Below are 18,109 nucleotides of genomic sequence, written 5' to 3'. Positions count from 1 at the left end.
CACATGCGCGGATACGCAACGTGAGCTGGATGACGTAGTCCTTGTGCGACCCTTCTTTCTTTATAGGTCCATTCCCTTCTTCCCCACAACAATCACTTTAAACAATGGCGGCAAGCGGTTCACGAGTGGGTTTACGTTGGGGCGATAGTGAAGTAAAGTGTTTACTGGAAATTTGGGCCGACGACAGCATTCAGTCGCAGCTGGACACCACACACAAGAATTCGGGGGTGTTTGGTGCAATACGTGACTATTTAGAACATCGTGGATACCACCGAACTATGGGACAGTGTCGGGACAAAGTTAAAAAGCTGAGGTTCCAATACCTCAGAGTGCGGGACGCACTCAGCAGGTCAGGCTCGTCTTCTGATGAAAAGGGCAGGTTTCAGTGGTACGACGCTGTCGACCAGATAATTGGCCATAAAACAAGCAGCGTGCCGAGAGTTTTGGAGTCGAGTCCGGTGTTCTGCAGGTTGGAATGCACGACGGAGGACAATATACGTGACACTCCATTGAAAGGTGAGTAACGTTAGACTATGTTAATTTTAGCTTCTATTGCGCATATTTATTTAAAAATGGGTCTTTTGTGTATTTTGCTTAACGTATGATCTGCCGAGATTTAGCATTTGCTTGCATTTTAATTGTATTTTGCGTGTCGGGAGTAGCATTGTAACGGAGTAGTTACTGCTACTCTCTGTGGGCCTCATTAGCCTGCTCAGCTAACATAACTAGCAATGTTACGTACATTTAAAATGAACCAATTGTTTTCCCAGGGGAACATGACATTAAATTCCCCCAGAAGGTCACTTGAGTACCTGTTAAGCCCCTAATGTGTTTGCATCTATGCATTGAGAACAACTTGGTTCATAATCCAAAATGCAGGTTGACTGAAATCCTTAGGACCAGTAGGTGGCGAACATGAGCTCGTGACCAAATGCAGGCTACATGAAGAAATAATTAATGCAATAGGAGGCTTACCTTGATGCTACTGTAGCTAACAGCTAGGCTTTCAGTCTGTCTTGGCGGACGACCAAGGGACACCCACTTGCTCCTGACTGCTTCTTTTCCACATAGGGACCGTCAATAAATGACCAATGCAGAACTGTTCTACTAACTAGGTGTACTACTCATTTTTAATAGAGACAATGCGTTATGGTAACGCATTGTAATGGCATGCCCTCTGGGTATCAAAATAAGCCACAAAAAAACTGTAGGGACAGTCACTTCAGTCTCACACACATGAAAGGAGTGGAAAGGAGTTTAAAACTTCAAAAAGTAGAAATTATATTGTGTGACATGGTAGAAAAACGATGTGCTATGGCCCCTGACATAACTCAATAACTTTTAAAGGAGCACCAATGGTCAATATTCAATCTACATTGTAAACATTAACTATGTCTTATCTCATAACCTCATATTGTGGTTCTTGCATGCATTTTTTGATCTATCCGTCTCCTGTCAGTCGCTGTGTGTCGCAGGCGCCGGAAGGGCCTCCGCGACAAGTTCATCCGGATGGTCAGGAAGGAGAAGCAGGCCATCAAGAGTGGGGAGATCGTAGGCTCACATGGGAGGTGGAGACACACTGCTGACCGGGCCTTCCTCATGGAGCCGCCTGGGGACATGGAGAACTGGACTGGGGGAGGAGGAGTTCACAGCAACACCGAGCCCGAGTTGCCAGTGGTCAACGGCGAGGTCCACGGTTGTGTGGAGAAGCCAGCGGAAATAGGTGAGGGTCGTGCTCACAGTCGGCAGAGAGACGTCTCAGATGGTCTTGTGAAGTCAAAGTGTTGAACGTTTTGGGGACATAATCTAATTGCGATTATTTTGACCCAAGATTGCGATGTAGTACGCAATATTTATTTTTAAAGTTACTTATGTTCTGTATTATTCACTAAATACAAGCAATAAATCATTCTAGAGTATGACCAGCACAACATTGGAAACAGTCAAAATATAAACTGCTCTTTCCTTTAGGCCAGGACTATGTGTTGAGATTAGGGATGGGCACGAGTAGTAAATTCCAAACTCGAGTGATCGAAGGAATTCCTCGAGGATCAATCGAGTGCTCGTTTAATCAAATCTATTTTTAGAATGCAACGCATCTGCAGCAGGAATAGGCCTGATGATGAACGGCAATATTACCAACCAAACATGTAATGGTTATTCTCCATCAAAACAGTCAGAGTTATCAGAGTATTCTATTCTACTCTATTTATTTTTGCAAACGTTCAAAACACATTTTCCTTACAAAAATAAATATGCTTCTCACAATTTAAATCACGTCGAACCAAGGCCTGTGACGGTTTAAAAAAAACAAAAACGAAACAAGTAGCCTAACCATTGCAAATAATTTAAAGCTGCAAATAAAACGGCAGCAAATGGACTATGGAAATACTCAGCGTTGTGATCTTCTCTACACGGCCGCGATAGATGCGTCTTGCGGCGGTGAAAATAGGCGACACACTTGGTTGCTGCGGGTCTGCTTTCCCGAACTCACCGTTGTGTTTCAGGAGCATATGTTGCCGCATAGTACTTGTAGAACTCTGGTAGCTCGATTTCGCTTGGCATATTTTACATTTCACCTTATGATCTCCTATTTCTATAAAGTATTTAAATTCTTCGCTGCGCTTTGCTTTATCCGCCATCTCTTAACTTTTTTGAATTCTGGCGTGCCTGCACACGGCACGGCACGCGCCACACAGAATACATTGATACATTTCATTTGCTTTGTGCCCACGGCATGCGTTAGTGGCGCCGCACAGACAAGTGATACATTTGCTTCAGAAAACTTTGTTTGTGTATATGCAAACTCGAGTTTGCCTGTCCCCCAACCGAGTTCATTTGTAACGAGGAGTACTCGAGTAATCGATTCCTCACGCCCATCCCTAGTTGAGATGAATTGATTAATACGAATGTTACTGATCTCCAGTGAGTAGCAGTATATATATTATTTTTTTAACGCAGCCTTTGCAATATGCAAATCGTGGTCTATCAGATTGTGATGTCTGTTTGAATTCGATTTGATGGTTCAGAACAGATACAGGTCATGGAGGAGAAGGTAAGGGCTTGGGTGTCTTTCTTAAGGGTTGAGATGGGTGGGACTCTGGGGGTTGTACACATCAGCCATGTCTCTCTAATGATGTTTCGTTTTTTGCGTTGATTCATTCATCTCCACAGAGGTTAAAACTGAGGATGTTGAGGACGAGCCTGAGGAGGAGTCGACTGCGGCCCATGGCATGGGGAGCTACACGCGGGCACTCTCAGAGCCGACCGTTCAACAAAGCTCGGCCAAACTCTTCTGCCAAAGCATCGTGCCTCATTTGGAGAGGCTGCCTCTAGAGAAACTCATCCAGGTGCAGATACAGATCCTCCAAGTGGTTCAAGATGCAACGGGCAGCTAGTCTTTTTTTTTTATCACACACAAATCTAGAATAAGCTTCAGCATCACAGAGATGCATTTTAGCTAACAATACAGAAGTAATTGTTGTTGTAGAATTGTTCTCCTACTCTCCCATATTGGGAAGAACATGGGATTAAACGTTTGAGGACCTTTTTTGTGTTTTTTTTTTTTTTTATTATGAACTTTTTTATGGTGAAGAAATGGACAACAAACCTGTCATTTACTTGTATCCTTAAGGGTTTTTGATGCGTTTTTTCTACGATTTTTTCTTTTGGCATTGTGTTAAAACATTGTAAATAATGTTTATTTGTTTTCTCCAATTTCGTTTTAAAATGATGACAACATTTGTGCTACTGCGTTTCAGTAGTTATACGAGTCCATGCCTGGGAATGGGGAAATGCACCCTGGTTTTCAGCATTTCTCACGAAAGCCGGTCTATGTAATCTCTCCTCCCTACCGCTTCAGCATTAATCACGTAACACAGCGCAACAATGGTTTCATGGCTAAGTTACATTTCCTAGGATACCACCATTTCAAGCGACAGCATCCAATGCTGCGACCATGACACTATTTTTGTAGTTAAACAGGCTGAAGGATGTGGAGGAGAGCAACACTATTTCACTTTCTTCAGTCAAATCCACTAACATTCCATGCACTAGATTAGAATATATCTAGAATATTTTCCATTTGGATATCTGAAATTAATGTTTTGACTTATGGACAATTGGATTGTAGATATCTAACATGTGAATATTTCCTAGTAACAAGATATATATTTATCTATTTGTTTGTGTAGGCGTCCTATGTTTGAATAATGCTATTGTGGATATCCGAAACTGAAAGCCCAATAAAGCAAAAGTGACGTCACATGTCCTAGGAAGAATGACGTTGATTACCGAGGAAAATTGTGGATAGGAATAATGTCATGGCTGATATGATATCTGAACGCTTATTTTTGATTAGGAAGAACTGAATCACGTATCTGCAACGTATGATCCAGTCTCGCTCTTAAATGTTTAAACGGCTTTGCCATACTACATGTCATCCACAACCACCTCCACATGTCTTGTCGCTCTTTATACCTCGTCCCCTTACTCGCTAAAGCCGTTTTGGCAAAAAGCCTCGAAGGCAAACTTCTTGCATTGCACCCCCAATAATATGCATTATTATGGATATGGATTTGTACACAACATATAGTAGACAAGAAAAGAGTACACAATGTGGTGCGTGCGTGTGTTGTCTCGTCGGTGAGAAGCAGCATCAATTACCTAGTCTCGCGTGGAGAGGAGCCAACCACGCGATATTAGGTAAGCGATGCTGGTACTCACGTGTCAAGGTAGACGCCTCCCAGACAGCCTCCCCCTCCGCTCACTACTGTTACAACACCGTGCGATACCGTTACACTAGTGGAGGAGAAGAAGAAGGGTCTTGGGCGGGTGCCGATTCCGATCACACATTCAGAAAAGAAAGCCGCGACTATGGCGAAAACGTACGACTATCTCTTCAAACTGTTGTTGATAGGGGACAGCGGGGTCGGGAAGACGTGTCTGCTGTTCCGATTCAGTGAGGACGCGTTCAACACAACATTTATATCAACGATAGGTGAGCTCCTTGTGTTTGTCTTTGTATGTGCGCGTTTTGAGATGCACGAGGGGTGGTGTACAGATGTGTGGTTGTAGTCAGATGTGTCATTGTATGATCTATATTGTAAAGGATGACTGCACATCGGGAGGCCCTTTACAGAGATAGTAAGCGCCGCTGCTTCACTATGTATCGGTATGCGCCTCATCCGAAACGGGAGGGTCGCGCTTGACTTGTCAAGTTATTGTCAGTTTCTCACTATATTTACCATAATGGCACCGAGGTCGTTATTTAATTAGTTAATGTGTTGAAAAACGGACGCGGACTAAAATCGTAATATGAAATCTTAATCTTGAATTCGAAAATTGTCAACGCCAATTATAAATTATTCCATGTGCTTATTAACTATGGCAATCATAATACTAATAATAACTAACGTTATTACGTTACGTGATTGTATTTCGTATTAACACGTATACCCTCAACTCATCAGGCCTTTAACCTATGTAGTGCATACAATCCCGTACAATAATGCAATACTTTACCTTTCTATGTAGTAAATGACACAATCTAAGTGGAATATGGAGGTCACGGGTCATTAAGTAGTTAGGACCACGAGATGAGGTAGGCCTTCAGATGAAAACGAAAATGAAACTTCCAGTTGCCCCATTAATGGGATGGCCAAGGTCATTGGGAAATCAGAGAGGATCACAAGCAGCCTTGGATTGACTATACAGCCAAACTGCTTTCACATCCAGCAAAATTAGCCAAAGTACCATTTTGCGTTGAAATGCTGGGGGTATTATTGATTGCTGTTTTTATCCAGCATGATTCTAGAGTGTGGACACCATTTTATCCACAGATTGTCTTAAATGATTCTAGAGACACAAATTTCATAAATTGGTTTAGTAATGGGTGTGTTGGTTTCTTCAAGTAGCGAACTAGCTGGGCTAGAATGGAAGTCAATGGGGCGAGTTGTCGGTCTGTTGAAATGTGACGTTATAAATAGTTTTTCAAAACAGGAAGTTCAGGGTGAATTGATTCATGCCTCTGTTCTGCGACGAAATACGTTTACTTTACTTTCTTTGCGGCGGTTAACGTTGTCACGTCACAAGATAGTGTCAATACATTGTCACAGTTAGTATCAGCCATTGTTGGGTCGAGTTGGACTCCACACACACACACACACACACACACACACACACACAAACATTAACACACACATGAAGAGATGAACTTGAACACACACACACACACACACACACACACACACACACACACACACACACACACACACACACACACAAATGCATGCACTGAAACATACAGTGTCTCTTTGTCTTTCCTGTGCGTCAGTGCAAGCGGACAGAATTGCTGCATTGTTCTCTTCTGTCTTTCTGACAGAAACCGGAAGTGGGAACCGTCTTATTCTATTCGACAGGATGATGGCCCTGCCGCTGTGCTGTGCTGCCTAGGAGTTAGTCAGTGTTGTCGAGAGCAGACCACAGAGTGCACTGAGTATAACAGCATGACCCAGAGTCTGCTGCTGCTGCTGCTGTTGTCAGCTGCCTGCAGCCCTTTGTTGAGGTTAGGTTCCAGCTCCCTGCTGCTTACGGCGTATCTCCATCTCTCTGCTGGTACTGAGAAGGAGCTCATGGGAGAGCAGAACCTAGACTAGCATATGAATGAAGGTATAGCAAATCACTGCTGAACTCAATGTAAACTAAAGCGGTAATGCAGCCAACTTTGTTTCATTTCCTTAAGGATAAGATCCTGAGTATGAATTGATATAGAAAGGTGACATAGGGCACAATTAAACCTGATAATGTCCCTGTTTCATTAGTCACACTAATAGATTAGTTGGCCAAAATACCCGCCTACGATCTAGATTTACAACCCCTCGCCACTCTTCCATCTTGCTCTATCTGCATCTTTTGTTGAGAGTGTCATGCGACAACCTAATCAAACCTAGTCAAAAAGGATACAACTCCCCGAAGTGTTTGACTAGAGTTGAGCCCACACACCTGGGGGGAGGGGGGGGTGCAGAGCGGGGGGATGAACGAGCTCCCACAGTCCTCTGCTCTGCTGCTCAGACAGAGGTCACACTGTACACTGAGTCCCGTGAGGGTCAGCTGACCAGCTCCACTCTGTGTGTGTGTGTGTGTGTGTGTCCAGAAAATGTATTGACCTTTTGAATTGTGTCGGTATGTATGTAATTCTGTTGTTAGTTGGTCGTCACATAGCATTCTGGGTCTCTCACACTTTGTGTCGAGACGAGTGAAGATGTGCATCAGAGGGGGTGTATTTATTATGCTTTTATTCATGCATGAGGTGTGTAAAACTTTGATTCTCCTATGCGATGGGCTGCACTTAGCTGATTATTTTATTTACACTCCATCAATATCTACCTCTGTCTCTTTTTGCTATTCTTTTCAGTGTGTAACTGTGTGTTATTTAATTTTGCTGTGTCTCATTGTTAACTTTGTCTGTAAGATATGTATCTGTCTCTGTGTGTGTGTGTCTCTGTGTGTCGTTTTACTATATGTGTGTTTCTATCTGTGTGTGTGGCTGTGTCTTGTGGAGGATGGAGCGGTCAATGACCTTGTGGCTACAGCTGCTCTGATGCTTGTTTCCGTAACAACCACCAGCAACTAGGTTCCACTTCCTGTAGAGAGAGCGAGAGAGAGAGAGAGAGAGAGAGAGATGTGGAAAGGGAGAGAGAGAGAGATTTTAGCTGCCTGCGAGAAAGACCAAACTTTATGTATACTGTGTCTGAGTTAACATGAATCAATCTATTATTAATGTTTTTAATCATAAATAATTCAACCTCAGGAACATTAATATTGGCCAGGTCAAAATGGGAAGCAGAAAAGACTAATGTGCGTCATCAGAAAATAGATCTATAATTTAGTGGTAATAAAGTTTGCGTAATGTCAAATGGCCTCATGACTTAAGTACCGGTACTGATTTGAATCTATTGTACTTATCCACTAGTTTGTAGCTTATTCTTGGAAACAATGATTGACATTTGACCTCATTCACTACCAATAACCGACAACGTTGCATTCCAGTGTGTGCCTTGGTAATTAAGAATAGTTAACATGGTAACGTGACAAGCACATGCACTGGTGCCATTCGTGAAATCCCTGGGGGATATCCGGTGATGACGGTCTTAATTCCCCTGACGGGCTGCCCCCCCGAGGGACACACCCGGTACATAACCTGTTTCCGCTTCTTGAGAATTATCAAGCGGAACCAGACTGTTCGCTAACTGCAAGAATGGGCCTTATCTGACGAGCTGGACCCAGTTTCAGTGTTGGGGACAGCACAACATACAACCAGCCAATAACGTTCAACCCTGTAATCGACTACTGAGGCCATATTTACATATTTTCATGCTTTTAAAACATTGCATATTTAAGTCGAGATTTGCACCAGGATCAAACCATACATAGCAATACTACCAAGCCCACATCACTTGAATCTGTATGTCGTTTTTGATCACCTTTTCCTGTAACGTGAAATTAATAGCCGCCTCTGTCTTCTTCACCAACTTTCGCTATCGACTTAACAGCAGCCATTCGCACAGTGCTCGCATTCTCGTTTAGCTTGCCGTGTCTAGCGTTGTTTTGTTTCCCTGGCCCTGGCTAGCCTATCTGTTGAGATAACTAATGCTGGGCTCTCCTGTTGCTTGAGGTCCCAGATTTCTAGCAGGCGTGTTCCCGCTGGCACTCCCTGTATCACTTTATAGTGGCCCGGCAGGGCTTTAAATGATTCCACAGCCTGCTTTATGTAGCTACAAGGTCAGAAATAGAGTATGACTATTGTAGAGACACATAATTGATAGTAGAGATCTTAGCCTTTCATCATCGATACATCTAGACCCAAATACCTGGTGAGGGCAACGACTAATAGAATGTCTCCTGGCCTTTTGCTAGTTGTCAATATGGCTGGGTTTTTGTGTGTGTGTGTGTGTGTGTGTGTGTGTGTGTGTGTGTGTGTGTGTGTGTGTGTGTGTGTGTGTGTGTGTGTGTGTGTGTGTGTGTGTGTGTGTGTGTGTGTGTGTGTGTGTGTGTGTGTGTGTGTGTGTGAGATGGATTTGCATCCGCTTGCTAGAGACTTGGTTTGGATGAGTGGCCAGGCCTGGCGGACAGGCAAAGCCACTCATTACAACGAGGACTGAGAAAGTCAGATGGGGAGAGTGAATGAACGAGTCAGTGCACACAGTTGATTTGTGTAGTAATCAGGGAATCCATTATTCCTCTTTGCCCAAATGGTGAACCCCATGAGACAGCAGGCGTTTTTATGCCGCATTGCTCTTGACAGAAGGGCCTTTATTTGTTACACAGTAAGATCATCAACGATAGCTTATACAAAATAACTTGTGAAATTATATTATCGTGTCAAAATTACTTTCATTGAAACATGCTCTAAAACATGTAGATTTTTCCAATATTGGAGGAAGGAGCCGTTTTAATCTGTTATTATACCTCAAAACATTTAATAGTGCCTAACCTCTGTGGGATATCTAAAAATGTGATTTAAATATTGTAGTTTGTATTAGCTTTAGATTATCGTGGCAATAAAGGCTTCCATCACCCGGTGATGAAAGTCTCACAGTTCCAGATCAGTTCTTTACTGTGTCCAATATATGTCCTCCTTAACCTTGGGTTTCTCTTCCTGTTAATTATCTTCACCTGTGTTCTTTTTATCACCTGTGTATCAATATTTCTCAGTTCATGTGCACCATGCTTCACGTCATTTTTTTATATTATGTTTTGCTTAATCCATCACTAAAGTCAATGTTTCTTTGTTTCAAGTAAGGACAAATTCCTTTCTTTATCATGTCATTCAAAAGTAAAACCAGAGAAACGCTCTCCCTAACCAGTCCTCTGCTTCTGGGTCCGCCTCTCTACACCATTTTAACAGCAATACGTTTTCAATGAGTTATAACAGGACTATCCATCCCAACAGGACCCTTGTACTGTTAAACACAAACATTTACCTTTACCTCATCAGCCAATTTCCTCTAAACCAGATGTTTCCGTTTGTTTGTGGGCTAGCCACATCAAGTGCGAGGTGGTTGGTGTCCAAGTACCACCACAAATAATATATTCATGGTAACATCGGGACATTGCGAAGTATTGATAATTAAATCATGACTTTTCGATTGTTCCTTCCTGATATCCTTTTTTGCATTCTTTTATTACAGATGCCACCTGCTCCTGTCATAATAAACGTCTAATGAATTGATGACACATTGGTCAATGTGTTTGTACTACACAGTAGTAGGACTGTACATTATTATGAGTGTGTGTTATCTAATCTTACCTCTATCCCCCTTGTCTCTTGACTTCCAGGGATCGACTTCAAAATCAGGACAATAGAGCTAGATGGAAAGAAGATCAAGCTGCAGATATGGTAACCAAGTCTACTTATAGGCTGACATGAATGAGTTCTTTGCCATGTGCTACTTGGCACAAACTTCTGTTTGTTTTGGTATTTCACAAACAAACATTTGTGCTGTTTTCGACCTTCTTTATCTACCGGTCCCTTGCTTGTGCCCCTCATGCAGTGAGGCTATGTCCTTAAACATTAGGTACTTTTGAAAGGTAAAACGTTTTTTAACCTGTGGCATAACTCCACATAATAGGAAACTGCCAATGGAGAAATGGAAGTGTTACCATGTGATGTTTTCGGTGTTGCAGCAACTGACTGCTGACTCAGTTACTGCATTTTAGAAAAAGCATTGCGTCCACAATATGTTTGGAGTCACTCGGTCCTTGATTTTAAGTGTGTCCTGTAGTGAGTGTTGTGTTTGTGTGCCATCTCCAGGGACACTGCAGGCCAGGAGAGGTTCAGAACCATCACCACAGCCTACTACAGAGGTGCCATGGTAAGACAACATCACCACCAACCCAACAGCAAAGCCCACGAATGAAGGCACATTACTTCATTAGTGTGGTCTGTTTACCCTTCCGTTCTACTAATAATAGTAACAACCCCTATACCATTGCTTTGACTTTAATAAAAAGCTACTACTACACCAATGTGGTGTACTTGTAGTGTGAATTAGTTAGCTCACTACGTTTAAGGTTTTGCTTATATTGCTGCTTTTACAGAAACTGGTCAAATGTAAATAGTGATTCATCCTTCAGCTATAGTTAAATAATAATAATAATAATACATTTAATTTAGAGGCGCCTTTCAAAACACCCAAGGTCACCTTACAGAGCATATAGTCATCATACAATTTTTTAAAAAACAAGACATTGTGGAAAAAGATAAATAAATAAACATAAGCAATAAGAAATAAATAAAACAAAAACAGGACAAAACTAAAAAACAATCAAAACAGTGATCAGTTAGACGTTGTGTGCGAGTTTGAACAGGTGAGTTTTGAGTTGTGACTTGAAGGTTGTAATGGTGTCTGACTGTTTTATGTGTGGGGGGAGGGAGTTCCAGAGCCTGGGTGCTGAACAGCTGAATGACCGGGCACCCATTGAAGTGAGTCGTGATGTGGGGATACATAGTAGTCCAGCAGAGGTTGAGCGGAGGGAGCGGGAGGGAGTGTATTCTTGGAGGAGGTCGCAGAGGTAACTGGGGGCTAGGTTGTGGAGAGCTTTGTAGGTGAGGAGTAGGGTTTTGTATTGGATGCGGTAGTGTACTGGGAGCCAGTGAAGTTGAATGAGGACAGGGGTGATGTGGTCAGATGATTTGGTGCGGGTGATGATCCGGGCGGCTGAGTTCTGAATGATCTGCAGTCTGTTGATGAGTTTGGTGGGGAGTCCGGTGAGGAGGGCGTTGCAGTAGTCTATGCGTGATGTGACAAATGAGTGAACTAGGATTTCAGTGCTGGATTGGGTCAGTGATGGGCGGAGTCTGGCAATGTTGCGGAGGTGGAAGAATGCAGTCCGGGTGATGTTGTGAATATGGGGTGCGAATGAGAGGGTGTTGTCCAGGATGACGCCGAGGCTCTTGACTTTGGAGGAGAAGGGTACTGGGAATCCATCGATAATTATGAGTGGAGCTGGGGTGTGTTGTGATTTAGTGAGGGTGGATTTGGATCCGATGAGCAGGGCCTCGGTCTTGTTTCCAGTTTCCAGTTGTGTTATCCAGGCGCCCTGTGTTGTTATCCATGGGTATTGTGTGTTGTTATCCATGGGTAATATGTCTTGATATCCAGGCGCTCTGGGTGTTGTTGTCCAAGAGTCTTGTGTGTTTTTATCCAGGGGTAATGTGTCTTGTTATCAAGGTGTATTGTGTGTGGTTGCCAGGGGTCCTTCGTGTTGTTATCCAGGGGTAACGTGTGTTGTTTCCAAGGGTATTGTGGTGTAACCAGGGCCATTGTTTGTTATTTCCAGGGATATTGTGTGTTGTTTCCAGGGGTGTAGTGTGTTGTTTCCAGGAGTCTGTTCTGTTGTTACCAGGGGTCTTGTGTGTTTACTCAAGGGATGGTCGTGACTCGTGGTGGTCCCACCCCTGGTCTTCTTGCTACGCTTCTGAACCCTGCCTGACCCCCTCTCCCTACAGCAGATCAGTCCACTCCCTTTCTTTAGCCTATTGTTTATGGCTATCTAGTTTGGTCTATATGACTTCATCTATTAGGCATTCATTTTTGGAGGCTGATTAATGAAGTTCAAATCGAAGTCTGACACTTTTCCCAGGGCTTTGTTCCATCTCAAATACAGATTGGAGGAGTCTTTTCCCTTTACTGTTCTTTACTCAGGAATCTAGGTCTTTATCTTCATAGTATTTTGAGGCTTGTTTGTCTGGTGCAAAAGTGCTTTGAAATATATACAAAAGTCAGATAGGTGCGCAGTTCCTCGAAAGTGACCATGAGGTTTGTTTAACAAGCACTAGTCACACATGCAGCTGTGTGACTTTCATTACAGAGGTCACAACCTGAATGCCACTAGGCTGGGCACTTCCTGCCAATGTCAAACTGCATGTCACTTCCTTTGGAACCATTTCCTGTTCTTTGTGTTCCAGGGCATCATGCTGGTGTATGACATCACCAATGAGAAGTCCTTCGACAACATCAAGAACTGGATCCGCAATATTGAAGAGGTTTGTGTGATGGTTCATACTCTGTAAACATGTAAAAAAAAATTGAAAAACACATTTGTTCTGAGCATCTTAGTAAGACCAACCTGAGCTATTACAATGTGTACACACAATTGACTACTTGACTGCTTGGTAGAATCCAATGTATGAAGATTTATGTAGAACAACCATTTATTGTTTTCCCAGCATGCATCTTCAGACGTGGAGAGAATGATCCTTGGCAACAAGTGTGATATGAATGACAAGAGACAGGTGTCCAGAGAAAGAGGGGAAAAGGTATGTGTGTGTGTGTAACCCCCATATTTGACTAATTGGTTCAGTATTCAGTGTTGGCCTCTTCCTGTAGCTATGCCCCGCTGGATCAACGAGTTGTCGATCGTTTGAAAATGTATGCTAAATATATAGTCAGTCATATAGTCAGTTATCAGTTTACCAAATCCGATGATTTAAGCAATATCTTGTTGTCTTTATAATTTACAAATGGTTTCCTTATGACGTCACCTCCAAAGTCGTACTCATTACCTTGACATGTAAACTTAGTTGCCTAGGCTAAATATATATTCCTGATCCATAGTATTTCATATTTTAAACATTTGTTATTGCAGTTAAATAAGGCTTGAGATGTGTGATGTACTCTGGCTCAAACATTTATGCATTGCTGTTAAAATCGTGATCTTTATCATCTAATCATCAAAGTAATCCAAAGCTCTATTAGCTGCTGGTAAACAGCATGGCTGTAAACAGAAATAGGCAAGGCAAGGCAACTTTATTCATATAGCACTTTTCATACACAAGGCAGACTCATGCTTCACATATAAACATTGTCATACAATATAATTAATTAATAGAAAAGAAAACATGCAAACATTTTTGTAAAATAGATAGAAAATAAAGGCAATGTGTTTAAGATCAGATCAACATTCTCTCCGGTACTCCACTCAAATCCTTATCCTTTCTCAGATCATGTGCAAGAAAGTGCAATGTATTTAAGATTTAGCAGAAAGCTAATGCCCTGTTTACACCTACCCGATAGTGGGCCCCGATGGTGCCCGATGGCTAAATCAGCAGCTATCGTTATAACATCGGCAAATAGCGTGGTTGCATCGGGAAACACCGTTACTCTTCCCGGGAACATCGTTAGACAACGGGAAGAAATGCTCAATGATCGGGCAACAACGGCAAAGAACGAACATGTTTGTTAATTTTGGGTCTATCGGGGTAGAATCGGTTACCAGGTGTTGCTATGGGCTAATCGGCTATAATCTGGAATAGAACGGGAGTATAACGTATGACATCGCAAATCGTTCGGGAATTTTCCTGGGCACATCGGCTATATTCGTTAATCTTCCGCGCTTTATCGTGTTTTATCGTCTTTATATCGGCAACCTCAACACACGAAAGACCCTCGAGAACCCTAGACAAATAACGATTGTGAGTGACCAGATTGTGTTAAGGAAGACCCTCAATCTGCCACTTGGGTATAAATAGGGGGTGATGGATGGATGTCCTACTTTTATAATTACAGGGTACTTCGCCCATTTAGAACCGGCGTTCTATTATTATAAAATCGCTATTGTAATATAAATAAATATATAAATAAATATCTGATATTTATTTATAATATATATTTACTGGTTTAGACTGATATTATCAGTCTAAACCAGTCTCCCCTTTGCCTTCTCCCGAAATGACGCCAAATGACGTCAAATGACGCCAAACGCACTTCGGGTGTCTTCCCTGGCATACATCGTTATGTTATCGTTATAACATCGGGTATGTGTAAATGCTACCCCGATAAATTGACCCGATCATACATTTTTAGCCCGATGTCACCCGAATCACCCCGACTTCCACATCGGTGGTCCATCGGCCATTAGCGGCCATTAGCGGGATGGTGTAAACGGGGCATAAAGCAAACATAAAAGTCTTCATTCTTGTTTGTTTGTTTTAAAAGTGGTCTGTTGGGGCAATTCTTAAATCCTCAGGGAGTACCTGCCAGCCAGCTCTTAATGTAAGCTACAGTTTTGTAAACAATGCCTGTGTCTGGCACACAAATTCCTTTGTAGCAGCAGCAGTGAAAACGAAATCTGAAAGAACGCATTGTCCTATCAAGTTACTCATGGTCAAGGATTATTGTCAAGGAGAACAATAATTATAGGAGAACATTTTGAGATAAGTATCAATACACCCCTTCTCATTTTGAAATACTATTTTCCCACATATCTTCTTCAAACGATGACATGAAGCCCAATGGCTTCAATTGTAGCCCCACTAAATTCCTACAGGAAGAAGCCAAAGCACTCCATACTGACCCAACCTCCAAACAAGGGTGCCTCTACGATGATAGTCAATCTGTGGCCCGTGGGTCTAAAATAGCAAACCTATCCTTTAAGGTCGCAATGTGAACAATTTGAGCTCCTCCCAGTTAGTCGGCGGGAAACAGTGTTAACAGTGTTATAGTGTTACAATAACAGTGCTCTGTCCACTCTCACTCTGCAACTATGTGACACACAAGCCAGCGTAGCTCAACTAGTTGTGTGGCGTCAGCCATGGTTTTAGTAGTTTCATTGGTACGATCATTGTAAACAAAGAGGAACGAGCTGCCGAGGATTAGGATGTGATCTATATAGGATGTGAATATAGAATGTGGTTTCTTTGATAACATTATTGCAATCAATGTCAATCAGCATTGACAACCGATGACTAGGAGCTATTTGAAATTATACACGTTGCAACTTTTATCTTCTCTAAATGTTTTCTAAATTCATGAGAAAATAGTCGCTGAGTCAGTCATCTATTTATGTCAAAGTAAAAATGCAGTTTTCTTTTCCCTTGTTGTCAGTTGGCGATTGATTACGGGATCAAGTTCTTAGAAACAAGTGCAAAATCAGGCATAAATGTGGAGGAGGTAAGGAAGTTTTCCTGGCTAATTGGATCCCTGTTTTCCCTGTACATATTATCAAATTCATGTGATTCCCTTTTATCTTTTTATCAGTCCTTCTTCACACTGGGAAGAGACATTATGACACGACTAAACAGAAAAATGGTGAGTTTGAATATATAAATAATGCTCATATTGTGATGTGAGGTATTATCTAGGAGTTTAATTATACAAGAACCTCACCTGATGCAATCAGTGGTGAAGAGATCAGGATACGGCCTTGTACAACGCCTATGCACTCATGCATAGACAGGTGTCTAATCAGGTGTATTATCTGTGCCGTCATATATTTATATATGCCCTTATCAAACTCCACAGTTGGTAATGGTTTTGTAATTTGCATTATTGTGAACATACAACAGCGTTTCTGAATAAACTGAATGCACAGAGAAATTTCAAAACTCTGTGTTTTTATAATAAGATATTATAAGATATTGTAAGTTATTTCCGACGTGGAAATTCATGATATTCTTGGTGAAGAATGAACTGTAATCTTTCCAACAAAACGTCTATCTCTATCAGCATGCTTTGCTGCCCCCTTGTGGATGAGTAGTTGGTATGCACACATTTGCTGTTAGTACAGATTCGGTTTGTTGTAGATTTATGGGAGCCTTTGTATGTTTTTTCGTAGATAACATTCCTGATAAACCAGGAAAAAATCCCCACAATCCCCTCAACCTGTACTTGTGTCTGACTGGCTGCTGTAGTGTGGTTCCCCTACAGCCCCACTGCCTCGCTGGCTCTGAGTCCCTTCTGTTTTTGTCTCCCTCCAGAATGACAACAGCCCACCAGGAGGTGGAGGAGGGCAGGTCAAAATCACAGAGAACCGCTCCAAGAAGAGCCACTTCTTCAGGTGCTCGCTGCTCTAGGTCAGCGACCCCCTCACCCACCGTACCCACCACCCCATCCCTCGCCCCAACGCACGGACAGCAACAGCCAGTCTGGCTGCCTCAGAGTAAGAGCCCCACCCGGCCCATCCGCCCCGGTCCTCCAGTACACACTCTGGGTTCCTGCTGACTCCGCAGAGGAGCGGGACGTAGCGCTCTGAGGAAACGAGCAGTACAACTTCTGTTCCAGGGAGATACATGTCGGATAGGAAATGAGGAAGTGGGGATGAAGCCCGAGTGTCTCCACGTATTGCTTTGTCTTTTTGTTTCTCTCCGGTTGGAAGAGAGTCGTGAACCCTTGTCTTCACCGCCGTGAGAAAGGGGCGTTTCCATTTGGTTTTGTGTCTTTTTGTATTCAGCTAAAACTGCCTCTTTTACTTAATCTTTTTTAAATCTATTTGGTGATTTCTTTGAGGAGGTCATTTAAGCAAGGAAAAGGAAATCACTTTGAAAATGGCAGATTCGATGTACTGTCATCTTGGTTCCGCCTTACAAAAGAGGAAAATGCTGACATGTCTACTATTGGAAAGTCTGAAGGAAGCCACGGAGGGAACAAGAGACTTTTCACAGAGGTGTCATCATTGGACAACATGATGGGTCTGCTCCTTTAATGTACCAAGGCACAGGGTCCATTCTGAGGGTTATCCTCACTAGCTCAGCATGCCAACCGGCCTCCAATACATAAAAGAGCAGGCCCCTTAATCAATGTTATGTGTGACACCTGTGTTTGTCTTACAATGATGCCTCTCTGAAAAGGCTGTATTGGAGAGGACATAATAGAAAAAGGGCGATACATTTAATTTTGACCAAAAATAACAATCTGTCCATTTATTGTCATTGTTTGCATTTTTTTTTTTTATATATAAACCTTACATTTTAAGACTTTGCAGTAGCACCGAAGGAAAGAGTCGTTTCAAATTAGAAATCTTAAAAGTGTTGGATAAAAGGCTTTACTAGTTTTGCCTTTATTTAATTTGGCAATCTCAAAGGAAATTGCCTGAAGGCACAATGTGTGTTGATCAATCTGATAGATCAATCTGCCCTTGTTTGCTCAATCTGATCCATTGATCTGTACGTGTTTGTGGTATCATAGTATCCAGTGAATCTTGAACGGAAGCTACCGCGATGGGGAATCAATGCAAATTTAATTTAACAATGTGATGAAAGGAAATAATTTTCTTGAGTTTTCACTGCAGTGTCCTCTGCTTGAAGTCATCAATACTGTCCGTGTATTTT

The 18,109-nt window shown here is 42.3% G+C and overlaps 2 protein-coding genes across 2 annotated transcripts; both read left to right on the top strand.

Annotated features, from left to right (window-relative positions):
• LOC132472541 (uncharacterized) lies at window positions 1–4,266 on the top strand. The gene is made up of 3 exons (XM_060072206.1): window positions 1–516; window positions 1,460–1,723; window positions 3,175–4,266. The coding sequence occupies exons 1-3, from the start codon at window positions 105–107 to the stop codon at window positions 3,396–3,398; spliced, it is 900 nt and encodes a 299-aa protein (XP_059928189.1). The 5' UTR covers window positions 1–104; the 3' UTR covers window positions 3,399–4,266.
• Window positions 4,267–4,756: 490 nt separating this feature from the next.
• Window positions 4,757–17,332, top strand: LOC132472542 (ras-related protein Rab-8B). The gene is made up of 8 exons (XM_060072207.1): window positions 4,757–4,999; window positions 10,339–10,399; window positions 10,814–10,874; window positions 12,971–13,048; window positions 13,232–13,321; window positions 15,888–15,953; window positions 16,041–16,091; window positions 16,760–17,332. The coding sequence occupies exons 1-8, from the start codon at window positions 4,876–4,878 to the stop codon at window positions 16,853–16,855; spliced, it is 627 nt and encodes a 208-aa protein (XP_059928190.1). The 5' UTR covers window positions 4,757–4,875; the 3' UTR covers window positions 16,856–17,332.
• Window positions 17,333–18,109: the final 777 nt, after the last annotated feature.

This window comes from Gadus macrocephalus, chromosome 14 (assembly GCF_031168955.1).
Source record: "Gadus macrocephalus chromosome 14, ASM3116895v1".
NCBI lineage: Eukaryota > Metazoa > Chordata > Actinopteri > Gadiformes > Gadidae > Gadus > Gadus macrocephalus.
This window is presented reverse-complemented; position numbering and strand designations above follow the sequence as displayed.

Bases quoted from the DNA above. Each gene is read 5' to 3' on its own strand.
- LOC132472541 (XM_060072206.1), top strand. From the start codon at position 105: ATGGCGGCAAGCGGTTCACGAGTGGGTTTACGTTGGGGCGATAGTGAA. The intron at 517-1,459 runs GTGAGTAACGTT...GTCTCCTGTCAG, and splicing joins ACGTGACACTCCATTGAAAG to TCGCTGTGTGTCGCAGGCGC. The intron at 1,724-3,174 runs GTGAGGGTCGTG...TCATCTCCACAG, and splicing joins GGAGAAGCCAGCGGAAATAG to AGGTTAAAACTGAGGATGTT.
- LOC132472542 (XM_060072207.1), top strand. From the start codon at position 4,876: ATGGCGAAAACGTACGACTATCTCTTCAAACTGTTGTTGATAGGGGAC. The intron at 13,049-13,231 runs GTTTGTGTGATG...TTGTTTTCCCAG, and splicing joins GGATCCGCAATATTGAAGAG to CATGCATCTTCAGACGTGGA. The intron at 15,954-16,040 runs GTAAGGAAGTTT...TCTTTTTATCAG, and splicing joins CAGGCATAAATGTGGAGGAG to TCCTTCTTCACACTGGGAAG.